General features: G+C 39.5%; 1 protein-coding gene across 1 annotated transcript in view; it reads right to left on the bottom strand.

The window, feature by feature from the left end:
* Positions 1–20,637, bottom strand: part of LOC115138845 (nesprin-1-like) — a 195,657-nt gene that overhangs the window by 30,192 nt on the left and 144,828 nt on the right. The window contains 17 exon segments of the mRNA XM_065025814.1: positions 1,337–1,499; positions 1,837–2,003; positions 2,412–2,570; positions 3,712–3,867; positions 5,502–5,627; positions 9,432–9,626; positions 10,182–10,416; positions 10,791–10,885; positions 11,495–11,642; positions 11,905–12,059; positions 12,354–12,500; positions 12,746–12,928; positions 13,201–13,405; positions 13,653–13,786; positions 13,929–14,099; positions 19,984–20,139; positions 20,365–20,520. Of these exon segments, the coding sequence (XP_064881886.1) occupies positions 1,337–1,499; positions 1,837–2,003; positions 2,412–2,570; positions 3,712–3,867; positions 5,502–5,627; positions 9,432–9,626; positions 10,182–10,416; positions 10,791–10,885; positions 11,495–11,642; positions 11,905–12,059; positions 12,354–12,500; positions 12,746–12,928; positions 13,201–13,405; positions 13,653–13,786; positions 13,929–14,099; positions 19,984–20,139; positions 20,365–20,520 (2,751 nt within the window).

Here is a 20,637-nt window from a genome sequence, read left to right as displayed (position 1 = left end):
CCACTCACACAGACGGCATCGTGAAGAAGGCGCAGCAGCGCCTCTTCAACCTCAGGAGGCTGAAGAAATTCGTCTTGTCACCAAAAGCACTCACAAACTTCTACAGATGCACAATCGAGAGCATCCTGGCGGGCTGTATCACCGCCTGGTACGGCAACTGCTCCGCCCTCAACCGTAAGGCTCTCCAGAGGGTAGTGAGGTCTGCACAACGCATCACCGGGGCAAACTACCTGCCCTCCAGGACACCTACACCACCCGATGTTACAGGAAGGCCATAAAGATCATCAAGGACATCAACCACCCGAGCCACTGCCTGTTCACCCCGCTATCATCCAGAAGGCGAGGTCAGTACAGGTGCATCAAAGCTGGGACCGAGAGACTGAAAAACAGCTTCTATCTCAAGGCCATCAGACTGTTAAACAGCCACCACTAACATTGAGTGGCTGCTGCCAACACACTGACACTGACTCAACTCCAGCCACTTTAATAATGGGAATTGATGGGAAATTATGTAAATATATCACTAGCCACTTTAAACAATGCTACCTTATATAATGTTACTTACCCTACATTATTCATCTCATATGCATACGTATATACTGTACTCTATATCATCGACTGCATCCTTATGTAATACATGTATCACTAGCCACTTTAACTATGCCACTTTGTTTACATACTCATCTCATATGTATATACTGTACTTGATACCATCTACTGTATCTTGCCTATGCTGCTCTGTACCATCACTCATTCATATATCCTTATGTACATATTCTTTATCCCCTTACATTGTGTATAAGACAGTAGTTTTGGAATTGTTAGTTAGATTACTTGTTGGTTATTACTGCATTGTCGGAACTAGAAGCACAAGCATTTCGCTACACTCGCATTAACATCTGCTAACCATGTGTATGTGACAAATACAATTTGATTTGATTTGATTTGGTGGTCCCAGGTCTGTTTGTGCTGTCTTACCAACTGCTACAGATGTAGGATCTAATTTGATCACTCTTTTGTTGCTAAGAAAGTTCCTGCACAGCAGGAAATGAGAACTTGTAGTGTGTTTAAAAAGGCTTCTAAAGTTCATAAGTTACACTCTAAAATGTCAGACTTAATTTGTCCTTATGAAAAATGTATCAACCCTTTCAAAACATTTCATGAATAACAATCCACATAATAATTCACATTTGCTGTTGCTGCAGAATTATTTTCCTGCTGTAGAATTCTGTCTCAAATTAAGATACTACATCTGTATGACCGTTGCAGTGACAATGACTATAGGAGTTGGTGAGACAACATAAACAGACCACCAGGCTACTGACACAGTATTTACCTGCTGCAGGTCCAGCTTCCGCTGTATTTCCTGGGAGTCACAGGTGTCGTATAGGATGGGTCTGGACAGCTCAGTCTCTATGTGGGTCAGCCAGGACCGCAGACTAATCATGTTCTTATCCAGATGCTGCACTGCCACCAGAGTCTCCCTCAGCTTCTTCAACCTACCAGTGGGATACATAATAGTTGTTTTAGAAAAACATTCACAACGCAGTAGATTCCTGGTGATAAAGCACCTAAAGACAATTAACAAACAATTAACAACATCAATAAATCGCTTCTTTCCACTCATTGTTTTTTATTTAATTTTACCAAGAAGTCACATTGAGTACAGATTGTGCTAAGTACCGTACACTGAGAAAGCCAGAGTGTTTCTGACAGCCAAGGAAAAGGTTGCATCAAAGCAAACATTAATGCCAATGGCCCCTTTGGGACACAAGTGTGTGTACAGTGTGTCCATGTACTTCCTTTCCCACACACACACAGCCGTAGTATCCTTACCTGGCTCCAATGAGGTCCAGCAGGTGTTGCCAGCGCTCGCCCACCATGCTGAGTTTGTGTTCAATCTCAGATGCCTTGTTCTCATGGCTGGCCTTGGCCAGTCTCTCCCCCAGCTGGTACAGCTGCTGCTTGTTTTCCTGAGCCACCGCTATCTCCTCAGAGTAGTCCTGAGAGAGGAGGGATAGACACACTTTAGAGCGGTTTGAGTACAGCGGAAATACAGTAGTCAGACCCGGTGGAAAACTAATGGTATATTTGGAATGAAATACTATTGAAAGAGCGATCAACTGCCACAACAAATTATAACACAAGCCTGTATTCCTAGAGTAGAGTAGATCAGAGTAGAGTATAACAGAGTAGAGTATAACAGAGTACAGTAGAGTAGATCAGAGTAGAGTCTAACAGAGTAGAGTATAACAGAGTAGAGTACAGTAGAGTACAGTAGATCAGAGTAGAGTATAACAGATCAGAGTAGAGTAGAGTACAGTAGTACAGTTCAATGGGATATCTGTCTAAAACTAAAACATGAATGAAAAGTTATGCATACTGTAGGTTAAGTTTCTGTTGGTGTTTACCTTGCATAGCTTCTCGATCATCTCCTCGATTCTGACGTCTCCGTTCTGAGAGACCTTGCTCTCCATTTGGGTAAGCCAATCACAGAGCTCCCTGTTCTTCTCCTTAAACACAGCCCACTCACTCAGCTTCTCACCCACCTGCTGCTGCCGCAGGGATAGCTATGGAGAGAAAGAGACAGCAAGATACAGATACATTGAAACTCACACGTTGTAAATACATAAATACTCATTTATGAGTAATTCACCATGGTAAGGATAATTGTTAGCTGCACAGATAAATAAATGAACTTTTCCCCATAAAAAATAAACATACACAACTACCGGTGCTAGGTAATATGCATAGATTTAGCAGAACCGCAATGAAAAGTTCCTGCAGCAGTAGATGTCTAGAGTTGTTGCTTGACGTAATAGATCTAGCACAGTGTTTCCTGTCACTAGCTGGTCTCTGGTCAACATACTCATATAAAACACTGGATGTTGTTTGAAGGGGGAGGCATCCTGCACTGTTCTGTATTGAGATTTCTCTCTACCTCAGACTTAGATGCACGCATACCCCTTTCTACATTTGCATACGGCCCAGTGCAGAGCCTGGATGCCAGATCTGTTTCTGCTCTCTTGCCAACTCTCTTGCGACTAGGTGAAACATCTGTTGATGCGCCCTTGAGCAAGGCACTTAACCATAGTTGTTCTGGATAAGCGTCTGCTAAATGACTAAAATTCCACAATTTAGTTAATGCAAGCCTGAAAGATTTACCCTTGTCCTACTGTATGTAGTGGAGCATTGGGACCACATGTCATTACAACTTAAAATGACTGCTCTTGTCTCTGTTGCCAGACACGCCACCTACAGATGCTGTATCTTAATTTGATCATCCTGTTGCTGAAGGAATTTTCCTACACATCAACAAATGCAAACTTGTAGTGTATTCGAGGTATAAAAAGGCTTCTAAAGTTTGTAATCTCCACTTGAAAATGTCAGACTTTATTGTATCAACCCCTATAAAAAAAATGATTATGTTAATTATAATCCACATAACAATATACTTTTCCTTTTGCTGCAGGATTATTGTCCTGTTGTGTGGAACCTTCGCAAATTAAGATACAGGATCTGTATTTTGGCAGAGACTGCTTCTCCTAACATTAACATATATTTATTTATATGTGTGTTGATTTGATATAGAGAAATAGTCGTGAAAGGGAGGAGAGAGAGTGCTGAAAGAGCAGTGGGCTGGATTCAAACCGTGCTGCCATGCTGGCAGCAGTACACTGTACAGCAACATATTCAACAGCCATATAGTACCTGGTGACAGATCTCCTCCCACTGGCGGTGCAGAAGCTCCATGCGTTCCTGTAGAACAGACAGGTCCTCAGCACTGATGTAGCTAGACAGGGACTCCCTCAGCATCGTCAGGTGGGCTAGGTCTTCTGTCCAGCCGTCAAACGTCTTCTCCAAGTCCTGGTCATGGGAGAAGAGAATGTTATCAGCTACTTTTGTTGACCTAAAGCAGGTTTATTCTTAGCCATAATGACCTTAGCAGATGCAGAACACCTTGGTTTGAAGGCATATTTAACTGATGTAATTACAGACAAACTCAATCGGCACCTCAATGGGTTTGATCTTATTACATCACGACATTCCTTCAACATTCTTCCAACATTCCCCACGGATGCCAGGAGCTGTTTACTGCTCTGTGCAGTACTGAACATGTGATAGACATAATAGGTACACTACCGTTCAAAAGTTTGGGGTCACTTAGAATTGTCCTTCTTTTTCAAAGAAAAGCACTTTTTTTTGTTGTCCATTAAAATAACATCAAATTGATCAGAAATACACTGTAGACATGTATTTCTGATGTTGTAAATAATGTTGTAAATGACAAACGGCAGATTTGTTTATGAAATATCTACATAGGCATACAGAGGCCCATTGTTGTTCTGATCAGCAACCATCACTCCTGTGTTCCAATGGCATGCTGTGTTAGCTAATCCAAGTTTATCATTTTAAAAGGCTAATTGATCATTAGAAAACCCTTTTGCAATTATGTTAGCACAGCTGAAAACTGTTGTTCTGATTAAAGAAGCATTAAAACTGGCCTTCTTTAGACTAGTTGAGTATCTGGAGCATCAGCATTTGTGGGTTCGATTACAGTCTCAAAATGGCCAGAAACAAATTTCTTTCTTCTGAAACTCATCAGTCTATTCTTGTTCTGAGAAATGAAGGCTATTCCATGCGAGAAATTGCCAAGAAACTGAACATCTCGTATAGCGCTGTGTACTACTCCCTTCACAGAACAGCGCAAACTGTCTCTAACCAGAATAGAATGAGGAGTGTGAGGCCCCGGTGCACAACTGAGCAAGAGGACAAGTACATTAGAGTGTCTAGTTTAAGAAACAGACGCCTCACAAATCCTCAACTGGCAGCTTCATTAAATATTAAAAACACCAGTCTCGACGTCAACAGTGAATAGGCGACTCCGGGATGCTGGCCTTTTAGGCAGAGCTCCTCTGTCCAGTGTCTGTTTTCTTTGCCAATCTTAATATTTTCTTTTTATTGGCCAGTCTGAGATATGGCTTTTGCAACTCTGCCTAGAAGGCCAGAATCCCGGAGTCGCCTCTTCACTGTTGATGTTGAGACTGGTGTTTTGCGGGTACTATTTAATGAAGCTACCAGTTGAGGACGTTTCTAAGTGACCCCACTTTTGAACGGTAGTGTAGGTCATTTGAGTGACAGGCTGCCGTGATCAGCAGATTAAGTGTACATTCTTTTGTCTGTATTCTGTCTGTGTATTCTGCTTATTGTAAGGGGATGTCAGCATCACTTCACCAGTTCAAATTCACAGTACATTTAAATGTACTTGGCGGATAAAGGTGATTCTGAGTGAAGGAAAAACATGGTACTATTCTCTTGTATTTTGTCAATTGTTTGCATGCATGGCTCCTTTGCGAAAGAGACCTTGGTCTCATGGATAGAGCTTGGTCTCCCTGTTAAAATAAAGGCAAAATAAACACAAATAAAATGTATTATGTTAGATGGTATATGAGTCACTTCAGTGTTCAGTATGTGTCTCCAGGTTGCAGATCTAAAGTTACCTTGCATCGCATCTGTTCCGCTTGCAAGTCCTCGTGGTGATCAGGGAGGGACTGAGAGAACTGCCGTTTGAACTCCCTCAGCTTCTCCAGAGAACCCTCGATGCCTCTCTCACATGTCTCCCAGTCCTGTAGATGACATACAGGCACAATGTGTCACTACGTTGTTGTGTTCACAATTAGGTATCAATCATCAATAAATCAATCAAACGTAGAGCTAAATTTGTGTTTAACTTCTTATGGCTGGGGGGCAGTATTGAGTAGCTTGGATGAATAAGTTGCCCAAAGTAAACGGCCTGCTCCTCAGTCTCAGTTGCTAATATATGCATATTATTATTAGTATTGGATAGAAAACACTCTAAAGTTTCTAAAACTGTTTGAATGATGTCTGTGAGTATAACAGAACTCATATGGCAGGCAAAATCCTGAGGAGAAATCAAAACAGGAAGTGAGAAATCTGAGCTTTGTATGTATTCACCAGAGTCCCCAATGAAATCCCCTTGAGATATTGATGATGTTGCACTGCCTAGGAGTTCCACTAGATGTGTGTTTAAAGGAACAGCTAACGGTGTGTTTAAAGGAACAGCTAAAGGTGTGTTTAAAGGAACAGCTAACGGTGTGTTTAAAGGAACAGCTAACGGTGTGTTTAAAGGAACAGCTAAAGGTGTGTTTAAAGGTACAGCTAAAGGTGTGTTTAAAGGAACAGCCAACGGTGTGTTTAAAGTAACAGCTAAAGGTGTGTTTAAAGGAACAGCTAAAGGTGTGTTTAAAGGAACAGCTAAAGGTGCGTTTAAAGGAACAGCTAAAGGTGTGGTTAAAGGAACAGCCAACGGTGTGTTTAAAGGAACAGCTAAAGGTGTGTTTAAAGGAACAGCTAACAGTGTGTTTAAAGGAACAGCTAAAGGTGTGTTTAAAGGAACAGCTAACGGTGTGTTTAAAGGAACAGCTAAAGGTGTGTTTAAAGGAACAGCTAACAGTGTGTTTAAAGGAACAGCTAACGGTGTGTTTAAAGGAACAGCTAAAGGTGTGTTTAAAGGAACAGCCAACGGTGTGTTTAAAGGAACAGCCAACGGTGTGTTTAAAGGAACAGCCAACGGTGTGTTTAAAGGAAGAGCTAAAGGTGTGTTTAAAGGAACAGCTAAAGGTGTGTTTAAAGGAACAGCTAAAGGTGTGTTTAAAGGAACAGCTAAAGGTGTGTTTAAAGGAACAGCTAAAGGTGTGTTTAAAGGTACAGCTAAAGGTGTATTTAAAGGAACAGCTAACGGTGTGTTTAAAGGAACATCTAAAGGTGTGTTTAAAGGAAAAGCTAAAGGTGTGTTTAAAGGAACAGCTAAAGGTGTGTTTAAAGGAACAGCTAACGGTGTGTTTAAAGGAACAGCTAAAGGTGTGTTTAAAGGAACAGCTAAAGGTGTGTTTAAAGGAACAGCTAAAGTTGTGTTTAAAGGAAAGCTAATGGGGTGTTTAAAGGAACAGCTAAAGGTGTGTTTAAAGGAACAGCTAAATGTGTGTTTAAAGGAACAGCTAAAGGTGTGTTTAAAGGTACAGCTAAAGGTGTGTTTAAAGGAACAGCTAGCTAGCGGTGTGTTTAAAGGAACAGCTAAAGGTGTGTTTAAAGGAACAGCTATGGGTGTGTTTAAAGGAACAGCCAACGGTGTGTTTAAAGGAACAGCCAACGGTGTGTTTAAATGAACAGCTAAAGGTGTGTTTAAAGGAACAGCTAAAGGTGTGTTTAAAGGAACAGCTAAAGGTGTGTTTAAAGGTACAGCTAAAGGTGTGTTTAAAGGAACAGCTAAATGTGTGTTTAAAGGAACAGCTAAAGGTGTGTTTAAAGGTACAGCTAAAGGTGTGTTTAAAGGAACAGCTAGCTAGCGGTGTGTTTAAAGGAACAGCTAAAGGTGTGTTTAAAGGAACAGCTATGGGTGTGTTTAAAGGAACAGCCAACAGTGTGTTTAAAGGAACAGCCAACGGTGTGTTTAAAGGAACAGCTAAAGGTGTGTTTAAAGGAACAGCCAACGGTGTGTTTAAAGGAAGAGTTAAAGGTGTGTTTAAAGGAACAGCTAAAGGTGTGTTTAAAGGAACAGCTAAAGGTGTGTTTAAAGGAAAAGCCAAAGGTGTGTTTAAAGGAACAGCTAAATGTGTGTTTAAAGGAACAGCTAAAGGTGTGTTTAAAGGTACAGCTAAATGTGTGTTTAAAGGAACAGCTAAAGGTGTGTTTAAAGGAAAGCTAATGGGGTGTTTAAAGGAACAGCTAAAGGTGTGTTTAAAGGAACAGCTAAAGGTGTGTTTAAAGGAACAGCTAACGGTGTGTTTAAAGGAACAGCTAAATGTGTGTTTAAAGGAACAGCTAAAGGTGTGTTTAAAGGTACAGCTAAAGGTGTGTTTAAAGGAACAGCTAGCTAGCGGTGTGTTTAAAGGAACAGCTAAAGGTGTGTTTAAAGGAACAGCTATGGGTGTGTTTAAAGGAACAGCCAACGGTGTGTTTAAAGGAACAGCCAACGGTGTGTTTAAAGGAACAGCTAAAGGTGTGTTTAAAGGAACAGCTAAAGGTGTGTTTAAAGGAACAGCTAAAGGTGTGTTTAAAGGTACAGCTAAAGGTGTGTTTAAAGGAACAGCTAAATGTGTGTTTAAAGGAACAGCTAAAGGTGTGTTTAAAGGTACAGCTAAAGGTGTGTTTAAAGGAACAGCTAGCTAGCGGTGTGTTTAAAGGAACAGCTAAAGGTGTGTTTAAAGGAACAGCTATGGGTGTGTTTAAAGGAACAGCCAACAGTGTGTTTAAAGGAACAGCCAACGGTGTGTTTAAAGGAACAGCTAAAGGTGTGTTTAAAGGAACAGCTAAAGGTGCGTTTAAAGGAACAGCTAAAGGTGTGTTTAAAGGAACAGCTAACAGTGTGTTTAAAGGAACAGCTAAAGGTGTGTTTAAAGGAACAGCTAATGGTGTGTTTAAAGGAACAGCTAACGGTGTGTTTAAAGGAACAGCTAAAGGTGTGTTTAAAGGAACAGCCAACGGTGTGTTTAAAGGAAGAGTTAAAGGTGTGTTTAAAGGAACAGCTAAAGGTGTGTTTAAAGGAACAGCTAAAGGTGTATTTAAAGGAAAAGCCAAAGGTGTGTTTAAAGGAACAGCTAAAGGTGTGTTTAAAGGAACAGCTAAAGGTGTGTTTAAAGGTACAGCTAAAGGTGTGTTTAAAGGAACAGCTAAAGGTGTGTTTAAAGGAAAGCTAATGGGGTGTTTAAAGGAACAGCTAAAGGTGTGTTTAAAGGAACAGCTAAAGGTGTGTTTAAAGGAACAGCTAAAGGTGTGTTTAAAGGTACAGCTAAAGGTGTGTTTAAAGGAACAGCTAGCTAGCGGTGTGTTTAAAGGAACAGCTAGCTAGCGGTGTGTTTAAAGGAACGGCTATGGGTGTGTTTAAAGGAACAGCCAACGGTGTGTTTAAAGGAACAGCCAACGGTGTGTTTAAAGGAACAGCTAAAGGTGTGTTTAAAGGAACAGCTAAAGGTGCGTTTAAAGGAACAGCTAAAGGTGTGGTTAAAGGAACAGCCAACGGTGTGTTTAAAGGAACAGCTAAAGGTGTGTTTAAAGGAACAGCTAACAGTGTGTTTAAAGGAACAGCTAAAGGTGTGTTTAAAGGAACAGCTAACTGTGTGTTTAAAGGAACAGCTAATGGTGTGTTTAAAGGAACAGCTAAAGGTGTGTTTAAAGGAACAGCTAATGGTGTGTTTAAAGGAACAGCTAACGGTGTGTTTAAAGGAAAGCTAACGGGGTGTTTAAAGGAACAGCTAAAGGTGTGTTTAAAGGAACAGCTAAAGGTGTGTTTAAAGGAACAGCTAACGGTGTGTTTAAAGGAACAGCTAAAGGTGTGTTTAAAGGAAAAGCTAACGGTGTGTTTAAAGGAACAGCTAAAGGTGTGTTTAAAGGTACAGTTTGGTGCAGTGTACCTTGTCCAGCTTGTCCAGCTCACGCCTCTGTTCCTCCAGGCAGATGGTGGCGTGTCTCCAGCGTTCCTGGATGTATGTGAGCTCTCCCTGCAGAGACACCTCTGCCCTGCTGTCTGCAGATAGGAGCAGCTGCTTCCCAGCTTCTACTGTCAGGATGTAAGAGCCCTGCTGTCGCTGTAGGACCTTCTCCTTTATCTGGGATAACAGGGGATACCGGAAAGTCAGCACAGTCAGCACACAGTCAACCTTAAAACACATTTAAATTTGACATGAACAAATAACCTTCAATTCATTACATTTATTGACTTTGAATACCACTGCCCTAACAATCCACTGTTAGGATGTAGCTGCCCTGCTGCCCCTACAGAACCTTATCCTTCAACTGGGATAACAGAGACATAGGAATATATCAGGATATTTAGAGCATAACCCTGATCCTAACTCTAACCCTTATCAATGGCTCTAACGTGATAGCAAACAATAAAGGGAATAGGTGTCAGCCTTGCCTTGTTCCCCGGTACAGCTGAAAGTGTGAAGATATTGCCATTTGAGGATAAGTACTATACTGTTATCCATTAAATATCTCTCCATCTCCAAAGTCATATTTGTGCGGGGTGAAAAAAGGTAGTCCCATTCGACACAGTCAGAGAGAGAGAGTTTTGGTATAAATAGTCACAAGTTTTATATCACCAAGAAGAAGGTAGCTAGCTAGGGTCAAGAGGTCATCAGAGTTAGTTGAGCCTAAAATACCTGAACTGCATCCAGCATGGATCTGGCCTGCTGCAGGGATACGGGCGCCCCAGCCAGTAGGGCCTCGGCGGGGTGTGAGATCTCCACTAGCCATTTCCTCAGCTTCTCTGACATATCCCTGTAACGTTGCCACTGGCGGATCAGGCTGTCGATGATACCCTGCCTTTGCTGGACGCGACGCACAACGCCCTGCCACTGGTTACTCAACAGCAACAACTTCTGGTTGAATTCATCCCTGCAGGAGAGAGAGGACATTTACAGGCAAGATAAGAACTGAATTAGAGGGATATACTGTACACCAGGTTTTCCCAAACTAGGTCCTGGGCCCCCTCTGGGTGCTGGTTTTGTTCTTTGCCCTAGCACTACACAGCTGATTCAAATAATCCACTCATCATCAAGGTTTGATTATGAACCCTGGAACCTGCTGTAGAGAACTCATACAAAGCAGACAATAATGATCAAGTTTATACCAAGGCACTCATCTACAGCTTTGTGAATGATAAGAGCCAAGTACACGTCAAGTTAAGTCAAGTTTTTTTTAAAGTGCATCATATGAGTGTCATGATATGTGTATCAACACACTTTACACAATGAGGCAGTCTACTGTACCTGTCATCCACCTGTCCCTGCGCCAGCATCCTCTGGCCATCACTGATTATAGAGTGGAGGATCTGCTGACGGCTGAACATCTCAGCCTGAAATAGCTGTGGAGAAAACACATTCAGATTTCAGATCAGAGTAAGAGCATCTTGGGAAGTGAAATAACAGTAATTATTGCATTATAGCAGTCATGATGACTCTATGGAATCCAGACGTCCCAAATCCCAGCACGCAAAGCTGGTTGAAATGATGTACTTATACCTTTAACTTCTGTGGGCAAAAATCAGGGTCACATAGTCTTAACAAATCTACATTGAAACAAAAGTATACACCTCAAACACATGGTTATGGGCTTTAAAAAAAAAAGACTGTCAGATATAGAGTTGAAATGTATTACATTTTGAGTTTGCATTCCAAAACTGTACTTTATATGCAGCACAGACGAGTGAAATATAACAAAACCGTTTGACATAGAAACACAGGATTATCAGTGTTGACATTTTTTAAAATTCATTATAAAATTATGAAAAATATGAATAACATTCCACCCATGGGGCCACTAGAGGGAGTTTTGGTAATTTGACTGCAGGAAAGTGCTACAACCAGATCACAACCAGAACTGGTTCATATCTAGTTGTAATCTGGGATGACGTCATAATTCCCCCCTGGGTTCACTACTGGGTTATGTTTCCAGCAGGACATCCTCCACCTACTTTGTGCGCTCTCTGCTGCTCCATCAGACTCTGGTAGTTCCCAGAGATCTCCACGGCCAGCTTCCCCTCTGTCTGTACCAGGAACTCCATCCACGTCTCACACTTCTCCAGGAACGTCTGCTGCTGCAGCAGGAATGACTGCAGTTTGCTGAGGAGAGACCAACAACCGAAAATATAAGACCCCAAAACCAAGTCATTGAAATAACTCAGGGCCCGATTCAGAGTTGAAATATGGGGAGCAATTCGGACTTTTGCTTAAATTATTAATTGATGTCAATTGGAGACAAAATTCTAGGATACAGTCAAAATACCTGCCCAATGTCATCAAATTATTTCCTGAGCCAATCTTAATCTCTTTGAAAAAAGTTTTTGAAGTTATTTCATGTGATCAAAGTTTTTCATGAACTTACCTGAACCTCTCAGTGGTTTGGGCGTTGGCTGCAGACCAGCTACGGTTAAGGTTCTGCATGCGTTTGATCTCAATGTCGTTGAGAGGAAGCCTGTAGCCCAGCTCGTTGAGACGCTCCAGGTCATGAGCCATGCTACTGAATCTCAAGATCTGTCTCTGTAGGGGGAACAGCACAGAACAGCAGTCTCCCAGTAACATCAACACTTCCTTGAGACACTGCCTCTTTCTCAATTGTCTAACAATCCACCCTCTCCTTGTTTCGTCTTCTTCATTGCTCTGATTTGAAAGAACGGACCATGTAAAGGCTAGCCTAATGAGTTTCCACCATATTGTTTTCACCTGTCAAACATTTTCCAATCAGTGAAGATGAGAAAAGGAAACAAGGAAATGAATTGAGAAGTCAGTCATATAAAGTATTGTGGCTAGATACTGTAGATCACAGTGACTTACCTTGAGTTCCTCCATTCGGTCCTGTATGATGGACAGGTCAGAAGAACTGTTGGGATCCTGGATCTTCAGAGCCTCTTCTCCCTCCACCATCCAGCGACCTAAGGAACCCAGCTGCTCACTGAAGGTCTCATAGTCCTGGACTCCCGTCTGCAGGAAAACAAGAGATGTATTTATTCAATTATCCTTTATTATATCCCATTAAGACATACATACATTGTTCAGGGGATCCCTGGTCAAAAGGCATGAACCAATGGCCAATGAAGCAACTGAAAAGTACATTCTTTAGAAGATCTCAGTAGCATGAGACACTAATGTCTCAAGGTCTTTGGGATCATAGAGTAAGCAACTGGTAAAATATATCAGGTGAATCACGTCCTATAGTCCCCCTGTACCTGTAGTGTAGTGAGCTGTCTGCCGAGGGCCTGCTCCACAGTGGCCAGGCGCTGGGTCAGAGAGAGGTGGTCTGACTGGACGGCGGATGCTGTGGAGGTGTCCACCTGTTGCTTCAGCTGATCTCCTAGCTCCTGAATAACCTGTAGAGATGCCTTCACTGGAGCCTGGGCACGAAGCAACTCCTGGAGAAACACCACCATACACCAAAACAGAACACATCTATTATCACAAAGCAATATGACCAAATGTCATTTAGTTTTCTGACAAGGATCATTGTTGACCGAAAGCTTAGCGCATTAAACCCTGAAACGTGCATCTGGTTCAAGTGTTCCAACAATTATTTTCATAGTGGGCCATATAAGCAAAAAGGCCTTAATAGGGGTTGACAGTATATAGCTCCATGCTGAGTCCTGTGCGTGTGTAAAATGGTCATTCCAACACCATTCCTACTCACGCTGCAGTCTTGGATCCAGGTGGAGACCTCCTCGTCTGTGATGTCCTTGGTGCAGGCGGTCTCCAGGAGTCGGTCAGCCTGCTCCTCTTGTAGCTGGACACTGGAGCTACTCTTTCCATACAGCTCCTTGTAGTGCTGCCACAGCTGTAGCAGGGCTTTGCTGCTCTTCAGACGCTCTGAGATCTCTTCCAGGAGACTGCTCCACCTGGACACAACATACATTGATGATCCACATCTTGGATCAATGGATCAATAAAATCTTATTGTTGTTGGATCAACTGATCATGGATGAGATTGCTCCACCTGAGCATAACGCAGGTGGTTTGGAACGATGATCACATGACCTTGCCTGAGACCAGAAGACTTAAAAGTCATGGTTCTCACCCACTCATAGACTGCTGGAAGATATGCCCCCATTGTGGTCTTTAAGTGATTCAAATAAACAAACAAACCTAGCATTGACGTCCTTCAGGGTATTGTTGAGGGAGTCGGACACAGACGGGTGGCACTCATTCAGCAGCTGGTGTGTCACAGAGCCAAACTTCCTCAGACTGCCCTCCTGCTTCTCCAGTTCCTCCTGTAGGCTCTACACAACACAAGTCACAAACACATTAGCCCAAATTTCTCCCGAAGTGTGCACTCCTCCACTCCCCCTCAAAGATGTAGAAGTGTTGGGCTACAGGGTAGACAAAGATACATTTGTAAAAGCCTGTTCATACTGGTATTACCTGGAGACTCTCCACCTGTAGCTGTACAGCCTCCAGGGAGCCGGTGAGGAGGCGGAAACGGGACACAGAGTACCTCCCCTCCATCAGGTAGCCATTCATCTCCTCTGAGGCCAACTTGTACAGACTCCACTGGTCCAGCACTGACACGAGGCTGATCTTCAGCTGGCCGATCTGGCGTGGAGCAGAGACGGAGTAGAACAATAGGGGTTTACACTTAAAAAGTAGAACAATAGGGGTTTACACTTAAAAAGTAGAACAATAGGGGGTTACACTTAAAAAGTAGAACAATAGGGGGTTACACTTAAAAAGTAGAACAATAGGGGTTACACTTAAAAAGTAGAACAATAGGGGTTACACTTAAAAAGTAGAACAATAGGGTTTACACTTAAAAAGTAGAACAATAGGGGTTACACTTAAAAAGTAGAACAATAGGGGTTACACTTAAAAAGTAGAACAATAGGGGTTACACTTAAAAAAAGTAGAACAATAGGGGTTACACTTAAAAAGTAGAACAATAGGGGTTACACTTAAAAAGTAGAACAATAGGGTTTACACTTAAAAAGTAGAACAATAGGGGTTACACTTAAAAAGTAGAACAATAGGGGTTACACTTAAAAAGTAGAACAATAGGGTTTACACTTAAAAAGTAGAACAATAGGGGTTACACTTAAAAAGTAGAACAATAGGGGTTACACTTAAAAAGTAGAACAATAGGGTTTACACTTAAAAAGTAGAACAATAGGGTTTACACTTAAAAAGTAATACAATAGGGGTTACACTTAAAAAGTAGAACAATAGGGGGTTACACTTAAAAAGTAGAACAATAGGGGTTACACTTAAAAAGTAGAACAATAGGGGGTTACACTTAAAAAGTAGAACAATAGGGTTTACACTTAAAAAGTAGAACAATAGGGGTTACACTTAAAAAAAAGGGGTTACACTTAAAAGTAGAACAATAGGGGTTACACTTAAAAAGTAGAACAATAGGGTTTACACTTAAAAAGTAGAACAATAGGGTTTACACTTAAAAAGTAGAACAATAGGGGTTACACTTAAAAAGTAGAACAATAGGGGTTACACTTAAAAAGTAGAACAATAGGGTTTACACTTAAAAAGTAGAACAATAGGGGTTACACTTAAAAAGTAGAACAATAGGGGTTACACTTAAAAAGTAGAACAATAGGGTTTACACTTAAAAAGTAGAACAATAGGGTTTACACTTTAAAAGTAGAACAATAGGGTTACACTTAAAAAGTAGAACAATAGGGGTTACACTTAAAAAGTAGAACAATAGGGGTTACACTTAAAAAGTAGTTTACACTTAAAAAGTAGAACAATAGGGTTACACTTAAAAAGTAGAACAATAGGGGTTACACTTAAAAAGTAGAACAATAGGGTTTACACTTAAAAAGTAGAACAATAGGGGTTACACTTAAAAAGTAGAACAATAGGGGTTACACTTAAAAAGTAGAACAATAGGGTTACACAATAGAACAATAGGGTTTACACTTAAAAAGTAGAACAATAGGGGTTACACTTAAAAAGTAGAACAATAGGGGTTACACTTAAAAAGTAGAACAATAGGGGTTACACTTAAAAAGTAGAACAATAGGGTTTACACTTAAAAAGTAGAACAATAGGGTTTACACTTAAAAAGTAGAACAATAGGGGTTACACTTAAAAAGTAGAACAATAGGGGTTACACTTAAAAAGTAGAACAATAGGGGTTTACACTTAAAAAGTAGAACAATGGGGGTTACACTTAAAAGGTAGAACAATAGGGGTTACACTTAAAAAGTAGAACAATAGGGGGTTACACTTAAAAAGTAGAACAATAGGGGTTTACACTTAAAAAGTAGAACAATAGGGTTTACACTTAAAAAGTAGAACAATAGGGGTTACACTTAAAAAGTAGAACAATAGGGGTTACACTTAAAAAGTAGAACAATAGGGGGTTACACTTAAAAAGTAGAACAATAGGGGTTTGCACTTAAAAAGTAGAACAATAGGGTTTACACTTAAAAAGTAGAACAATAGGGGTTACACTTAAAAGGTAGAACAATAGGGTTTACACTTAAAAAGTAGAACAATAGGGGTTACACTTAAAAAGTAGAACAATAGGGGGTTACACTTAAAAAGTAGAACAATAGGGGTTTACACTTAAAAAGTAGAACAATAGGGGATTACACTTAAAAAGTAGAACAATAGGGTTTACACTTAAAAGGTAGAACAATAGGGGTTTACACTTAAAAAGTAGAACAATAGGGGTTACACTTAAAAAGTAGAACAAAGTTACACTTAAAAAGTAGAACAATAGGGGTTACACTTAAAAAGTAGAACAATAGGGGTTACACTTAAAAAGTAGAACAATAGGGGTTACACTTAAAAAGTAGAACAATAGGGGTTACACTTAAAAAGTAGAACAATAGGGGTTACACTTAAAAAGTAGAACAATAGGGTTTACACTTAAAAAGTAGAACAATAGGGGGTTACACTTAAAAAGTAGAACAATAGGGTTTACACTTAAAAAGTAGAACAATAGGGGTTACACTTAAAAAGTAGAACAATAGGGGTTACACTTAAAAAGTAGAACAATAGGGGTTACACTTAAAAAGTAGAACAATAGGGTTTACACTTAAAAAGTAGAACAATAGGGGTTACACTTAAAAAGTAGAACAATAGGGTTTACACTTAAAAGTAGAACAAAAGTTACACTTAAAAAGTAGAACAATAGGGTTTACACTTAAAAAGTAGAACAATAGGGGTTACACTTAAAAAGTAGAACAATAGGGGTTACACTTAAAAAGTAGAACAATAGGGGTTACACTTAAAAAGTAGAACAATAGGGGTTAAAAAGTAGAACAATAGGGGTTAAAAAGTAGAACAATAGGGTTTACACTTAAAAAGTAGAACAATAGGGGTTACACTTAAAAAGTAGAACAATAGGGGTTACACTTAAAAAGTAGAACAATAGGGTTTACACTTAAAAAGTAGAACAATGGGGGTTACACTTAAAAGGTAGAACAATAGGGGTTACACTTAAAAAGTAGAACAATAGGGGGTTACACTTAAAAAGTAGAACAATAGGGGTTTACACTTAAAAAGTAGAACAATAGGGTTTACACTTAAAAAGTAGAACAATAGGGGTTTACACTTAAAAAGTAGAACAATAGGGTTTACACTTAAAAAGTAGAACAATAGGGGGTTACACTTAAAAAGTAGAACAATAGGGGTTACACTTAAAAAGTAGAACAAAAGGGGGTTACACTTAAAAAGTAGAACAATAGGGGTTTGCACTTAAAAAGTAGAACAATAGGGTTTACACTTAAAAAGTAGAACAATAGGGGTTACACTTAAAAGGTAGAACAATAGGGTTTACACTTAAAAAGTAGAACAATAGGGGTTACACTTAAAAGTAGAAAAATAGGGTTTACACTTAAAAAGTAGAACAATAGGGTTACACTTAAAAAGTAGAACAATAGGGGTTAAAAAGTAGAACTTAAAAAGTAGAACAATAGGGGTTACACTTAAAAAGTAGAACAATAGGGGTTACACTTAAAAAGTAGAACAATGGGGTTTACACTTAAAAAGTAGAACAATAGGGGGTTACACTTAAAAAGTAGAACAATAGGGGTTTGCACTTAAAAAGTAGAACAATAGGGTTTACACTTAAAAAGTAGAACAATAGGGGTTACACTTAAAAGGTAGAAAAATAGGGTTTACACTTAAAAAGTAGAACAATAGGGGTTACACTTAAAAAGTAGAACAATAGGGGTTACACTTAAAAAGTAGAACAATAGGGGTTACACTTAAAAAGTAGAACAATAGGGGTTACACTTAAAAAGTAGAACAATGGGGTTTACACTTAAAAAGTAGAACAATAGGGGTTACACTTAAAAAGTAGAACAATAGGGTTTACACTTAAAAAGTAAAACAATAGGGTTTGCACTTAAAAAGTAGAACAATAGGGGTTACACTTAAAAAGTAGAACAATAGGGGTTACACTTAAAAAGTAGAACAATAGGGGTTTACACTTAAAAAGTAGAACAATAGGGGGTTACACTTAAAAAGTAGAACAATAGGGTTTACACTTAAAAAGTAGAACAATAGGGGGTTACACTTAAAAAGTAGAACAATAGGGTTTACACTTAAAAAGTAGAACAATAGGGGTTACACTTAAAAAGTAGAACAATAGGGGGTTACACTTAAAAAGTAGAACAATAGGGTTTACACTTAAAAAGTAGAACAATGGGGGTTACACTTAAAAAGTAGAACAATAGGGGTTTACACTTAAAAAGTAGAACAATAGGGGGTTACACTTAAAAAGTAGAACAATAGGGTTTACACTTAAAAAGTAGAACAATAGGGGTTACACTTAAAAAGTAGAACAATAGGGGGTTACACTTAAAAAGTAGAACAATAGGGTTTACACTTAAAAAGTAGAACAATAGCGGGTTACACTTAAAAAGTAGAACAATAGGGGGTTACACTTAAAAAGTAGAACAATAGGGTTTACACTTAAAAAGTAGAACAATAGGGGTTACACTTAAAAAGTAGAACAATAGGGGTTACACTTAAAAAGTAGAACAATAGGGGGTTACACTTAAAAAGTAGAACAATAGGGTTTACACTTAAAAAGTAGAACAATAGCGGGTTACACTTAAAAAGTAGAACAATAGGGGTTACACTTAAAAAGTAGAACAATAGGGTTTACACTTAAAAAGTAGAACAATAGGGGTTACACTTAAAAAGTAGAACAATAGGGGGTTACACTTAAAAAGTAGAACAATAGGGTTTACACTTAAAAAGTAGAACAATGGGGGTTACACTTAAAAGGTAGAACAATAGGGGTTACACTTAAAAAGTAGAACAATAGGGGGTTACACTTAAAAAGTAGAACAATAGGGGTTTACACTTAAAAAGTAGAACAATAGGGTTTACACTTAAAAAGTAGAACAATAGGGGTTTACACTTAAAAAGTAGAACAATAGGGTTTACACTTAAAAAGTAGAACAATAGGGGGTTACACTTAAAAAGTAGAACAATAGGGTTTACACTTAAAAAGTAGAACAAGAGGGTTTACACTTAAAAAGTAGAACAATAGGGGTTTGCACTTAAAAAGTAGAACAATAGGGTTTACACTTAAAAAGTAGAACAATAGGGGGTTACACTTAAAAAGTAGAACAATAGCGGTTTACACTTAAAAAGTAGAACAATAGGGGTTACACTTAAAAGGTAGAACAATAGGGTTTACACTTAAAAAGTAGAACAATAGGGGTTACACTTAAAAAGTAGAACAATAGGGGGTTACACTTAAAAAGTAGAACAATAGGGGTTTACACTTAAAAAGTAGAACAATAGGGGTTACACTTAAAAAGTAGAACAATGGGGTTTACACTTAAAAAGTAGAACAATAGGGGTTACACTTAAAAAGTAGAACAATAGGGTTTACACTTAAAAAGTAGAACAATAGGGTTTACACTTAAAAAGTAGAACAATAGGGGTTACACTTAAAAAGTAGAACAATAGGGGGTTACACTTAAAAAGTAGAACAATAGGGGTTTACACTTAAAAAGTAGAACAATAGGGGATTACACTTAAAAAGTAGAACAATAGGGTTTACACTTAAAAGGTAGAACAATAGGGGTTTACACTTAAAAAGTAGAACAATAGGGGTTACACTTAAAAAGTAGAACAATAGGGGTTACACTTAAAAAGTAGAACAATAGGGTTTACACTTAAAAAGTAGAACAATAGGGTTTACACTTCAACAAGTAGAACAATAGGGTTTACACTTAAAAAGTAGAACAATAGGGGGTTACACTTAAAAAGTAGTCCACAGAGCTTAATACATTTTTCAGTTGTGTTTAGTGTTCTTCTGCAACAGGGGATCATCATAGTGAGTGAAAGGTAGTTATAATGGGGCAGTAGCTGAGTGTGTGGTTATAGGTGAGTATGGGGTACTTAGTGGGCTACATCTGTGATTATCACACCTCTCATACAACTCACAGACCAATAATACATTATTTACACTCCATAAAATAGCTCCGCCTACCAGGTGGTCCAGGTTAGCCCAGGTGTGATTGACAGCTTGGAGCGTCTCCATGACGACAGCGCAGGCCTCGTCGGTTTTGTTCTGGATGAGGGCACAGGCCTGCTCCTCCACCCGCTCCACCTCACCCTCCTTCTCCTTCACCTTCTCCTCCATCTCCTGCAGAAGCAGTGGAAAGAGAGAGCAGAGCAACTACTTATTTAGTAGTTAAACTACTATCAGGGAGCAGAGAGCGGTTACAATCAACATGACAAAGATCAAGATTCTTATTTTTTTTAAATGCACATCCAAATTGAAACCCAAAGACATAATATACTGTAAATGAGCAAAAACAAGATAAGATGTATCTAATAAATCAATATAAAGTGCAGCGAATGTTCCTACCTGGCAATCATTGAGAGCGTTCTGTACGGAGTTTAGGTCCTCTATCCTGGGTTTCCTCTTCAGCCTCCCCTCCTGAGTGAGCAGCCAGGTCTTCAGGCCCTGTATGTTGTTCTCATAGTTCAACCAGGCCTCCAGCAGAGTCTCCAGGAACTGGACCTGACCACGCAACACAGCACAGAGTCACATAATGTACTGAGACAATGAAATAATCCCTGAAACACATAACAGGCTTTGTTTCTATTATATAATACAATGAAAGCAGATTAATTCTAC

This window comes from Oncorhynchus nerka, linkage group LG12 (assembly GCF_034236695.1).
Source record: "Oncorhynchus nerka isolate Pitt River linkage group LG12, Oner_Uvic_2.0, whole genome shotgun sequence".
Lineage (NCBI taxonomy): Eukaryota > Metazoa > Chordata > Actinopteri > Salmoniformes > Salmonidae > Oncorhynchus > Oncorhynchus nerka.
The sequence above is the reverse complement of the archived record's forward strand: the minus strand, read 5'-3'. Positions and strand labels throughout refer to the sequence as shown.